Raw genomic sequence first — 3,543 nt, forward strand, 5'->3', positions numbered from 1 at the left:
AGTGTCCACAGACAGACCGACAGAGACATACGCGACCGAAAACATTACCTCCTTGGCAGAGGTAAAAAAAACTTGGACTGATTTAACATGATGTCCTGAGACGTTGCAGCTGATAGGAGTCATAAAACAGAACAGGGGGACGTTAGATGCTCTGACACCCCTCTAGATAAATGTGTTAAATGAGTGAAGGAAAATATGAGTGAGCACCAAGCAAAAACCCCTAGGTTTTCCCCTGAGAACCAGACCAAACATTTTATGTGRAYCCCTGTTTATAAACCCTCCTCTTTTGAGACGGGCTCTCCTCCCACTTCCTGAACAGGAAGCTGTCATCATCATGGTAACAGTCCAAGCTTTGGCAGCGACAGTATGCTGGAGAACAAATGCAGTAAGATAATTTAGAAGAAGCTTTTTTTAATAAACCAAAGAAAATATTTAATTAGGCCCACATTTTAGAGAGTTTTCAGATATGACTGTATTTATAACAGTGTGATAACTTGTCAAAATAATTGCACTTTTAACATTTTTTAAAATATTTTATTTACTTTTTCTTTCTTTTTTTTCTTATTTTTTTTAAATATGGAGCAGGGTTTTGTGCCATTAATAAAGTTTTAATTGAATTAAACATGATTTATATGAAATTATATTTGTTGGTGAGGTGTTTACTTAGTTAATATGTGTACAAAACATATGTGGAACTTATATTTATATGTCCCGTCCTCCATATCGACCACTATTTGGTGCTGCACCTGCTGATCAAGTCTGCACTGGWTGCAGACTTGCTGTGGAGGGCTTAATAAGCCACTCGCCCTCGTATSTAACCGGTTTCAGATGGGACTTAATATGGCCAACCCTCCGCGGGAACGCACAGTGAGTAGGGGGTAGGGCGAGTGTGTAGCCACTGATTGGGAAAGGCCCGTAGTGTTCCCTACAAACAGTCCAAGCCCAACAACAAAACCTCACCAGGTTCAGATTAGGGACTTCCAATCACGTCTTTATAGAGGGGGTTAGGTGAATTAAATATTTATCTTACAGCAACATAAAATCTGACAGTGGATTCTAAAAGAACATTAAAATAATCTTGACTATCTCAAGTTTGAAGGAAGTWATGGATTTTTGGTGAAATCAAGCTCATGATTTAGCTGCAGTTCTGAACTGAATCAATCAGGTCTTTGTGATGATTTTGTTTTGTTTTTATTAGGAATGCAAACAATTAATCAAATTAATTGTCAAATAATGGTTTACTGGATTAAAATCCATTCCAATCAATTAATTAATTCGTCCGCTGGCACATCACATGGTCCATTTAAATCGCTCTAACCAGAAACATACACCTTCTCTGACATGCTGTTTCAATTCGAGTAGGAAAGTAGCAGAAAAGCTATAAAATCACGTTACAAGGCCCAGGTTTCAGGGTTTGACCACCAGGCAGTCAGAGGAAGCAGGGCCCCTCCTGAGCTCACCTGAATGAAGTCTGTGAACGTCCAGGGCAGGCTGGAGTCCAGCTGACCGATGTCCTTGGAGAACCTGTTCAGAACTCTTCCTGCAGTGAGACATGAGGCTAATGTCAGAATATGGAACCATTTAGTTTAGTTATTATCATGAGGAAGGAGCCGACCAAGGAGCAAAACAGTAATGATTCAGCCAGAATGTTGCCAACMTAGGTTTTCTTACCGATGGGGTTCACGTCGAAGAAACGAATGGGGGTTCTGAGAATGGAGCTGAACATGCGGTTGTGAAGCGACTGTGCACATCTCACCAGCACGTTGAACAGGAGGATGTTCCTAATGAAGCCAAACAGGATGGTGGCTACAGTCAGGCCTGAAGACAAACAAACAAACAAACAAACAAACAAACAAACAAACAAACAAACAAACAAACAAACAAACAAACAAACAAACAAACAAACAAACAAACACAGAAGGAGGAGCCTGTGATGAAGAGGACTGAGACAGGCAGCAAACAGAGGGACACTTTGTTTCTACCTCCATAAACACCCAGGTAGAAACGTAAATCCAGCTCTGTGGTGTTGTGTCCCGTCACGCTGGTGCCGTTCTGCACCAGCAGCTCTTCTTGCTTATCAGCCCTGAACAAACAAAATTGTTAAAATTGAGATTTAAGGGAGAAATCTGATATTTTTGCTGAATATATTCTTACCAATATGCCAGCCACCAGTCCTGCATGATGTAAGAAAGCTAAAAGAAAACAAATCTGGTTGTGATGATTTGATCATTAGGACTGATAAGACYGGACAGAAGTGTTGGTGTACCTGAGCCAGGAGGTTAACCAGTATGACCACCAGCAGAGTGACCACGCTGGCTCCAGCTCGCAGGTACTTTATGTACAGTCTGGGTCCAATGGTTCCCTGAGCCCGGCTCTCTTCTGGTACCATCTGCACCGTCTCTGTCTGAGAAACACACAGGCTTTAACCAATGTCGAAAACCAAATGTTTCAGACATTTCAGAGTCAGAACCTGGACACAGCTGCTGCTTAGCTTCCTGCTCCGACCACCAGAGAGAGACATACAACAAGAAACGTCTCAGCCGACTCACTGAATCAGCTGTGACGTTTAGAAAAGAAGGCGTACGAACCGGCAGGTGGTCTCCATCTTTGACCGAGTGGACAGAGGAGGTCTGGGACAGCGTTGAATTCTGGGACAGAGTTCTGTTCCTGGTGGGAACGTCTTGAGGCTGTTGCTGCTCGTCGTCTTCCTTCAGCAAAGAGGTGAAGTCCACTCCGGACCTCTGTAGGTCTGCGTAGGTTCCCTTTGCCACCATGTGACCCTGAAACACAGATCAGACCTTCGGCTGTTAACTGTTTACTGAACAGACGAAGGATCAGATGCAGCTTTTCTCTCATCAGGACATCTTTTTATCCACAAGAAGGTTAAACCAACGTAAATAGATGAAATGTCTGCTGGTTCTTCAGCTATTAAATAAGGTTTTTTTTTTAGATCAGAGTTTAAAGTATTGACCACCATAAATAAAAACAGAGTTTTAGTTGTTCTCAAGTCTTATTTGAAGCTCAGCTCAGACAGAAGGCAGTTCAGCAACATTTACGGATTAAATAATCTCGTGTCAGATGGAAAAACAGGAACAGCAGGATTACCAAGATCCCCTCAGCTCTGCTTCTTTAAGTAGTCAAACCAGTTATTGTTATTTAAAAACTCAAGATTAACAAGGTGATCAGGCCAGAGTGGCAACTATTACAGAGAAGAACCAACCTCCTTCAGAACCACAATCTGATCAGCTGCCTTCAAATACTGCAGCTGGTGGGTGACCAGCACACGAGGCTTCTTCTTCAGCAGGCCGCAGATACACCTGTAACACAACAGATACACAACATAAAACTGAAACACAACAGATACACAACATAAACCTGAAACACAACATAAACCTGAAACATAACAGATACACAACAAATAAACCTGATACACAACATAGACCTGAAACATAACAGATACACCTGTAACACAACAGATACACAACATAAAACTGAAACACAACAGATACACAACATAAACCTGAAACACAACATAAACCTGAA

The 3,543-nt window shown here is 41.8% G+C and overlaps 1 protein-coding gene across 1 annotated transcript in view; it reads right to left on the reverse strand.

The window, feature by feature from the left end:
• abcc4 (ATP binding cassette subfamily C member 4 (PEL blood group)) overlaps window positions 1-3,543 on the reverse strand; it is a gene marked incomplete at its 5' end in the record, with an annotated part of 32,652 nt that overhangs the window by 7,791 nt on the left and 21,318 nt on the right. Inside the window, 7 exon segments of the mRNA XM_014010737.1 lie at window positions 1,461-1,540; window positions 1,672-1,818; window positions 1,983-2,083; window positions 2,155-2,192; window positions 2,267-2,404; window positions 2,589-2,780; window positions 3,221-3,317. Coding sequence (XP_013866191.1) covers window positions 1,461-1,540; window positions 1,672-1,818; window positions 1,983-2,083; window positions 2,155-2,192; window positions 2,267-2,404; window positions 2,589-2,780; window positions 3,221-3,317 — 793 coding nt within the window.

This window comes from Austrofundulus limnaeus, unplaced genomic scaffold (assembly GCF_001266775.1).
Source record: "Austrofundulus limnaeus strain Quisiro unplaced genomic scaffold, Austrofundulus_limnaeus-1.0 Scaffold72, whole genome shotgun sequence".
In the NCBI taxonomy this organism is placed as follows: domain Eukaryota; kingdom Metazoa; phylum Chordata; class Actinopteri; order Cyprinodontiformes; family Rivulidae; genus Austrofundulus; species Austrofundulus limnaeus.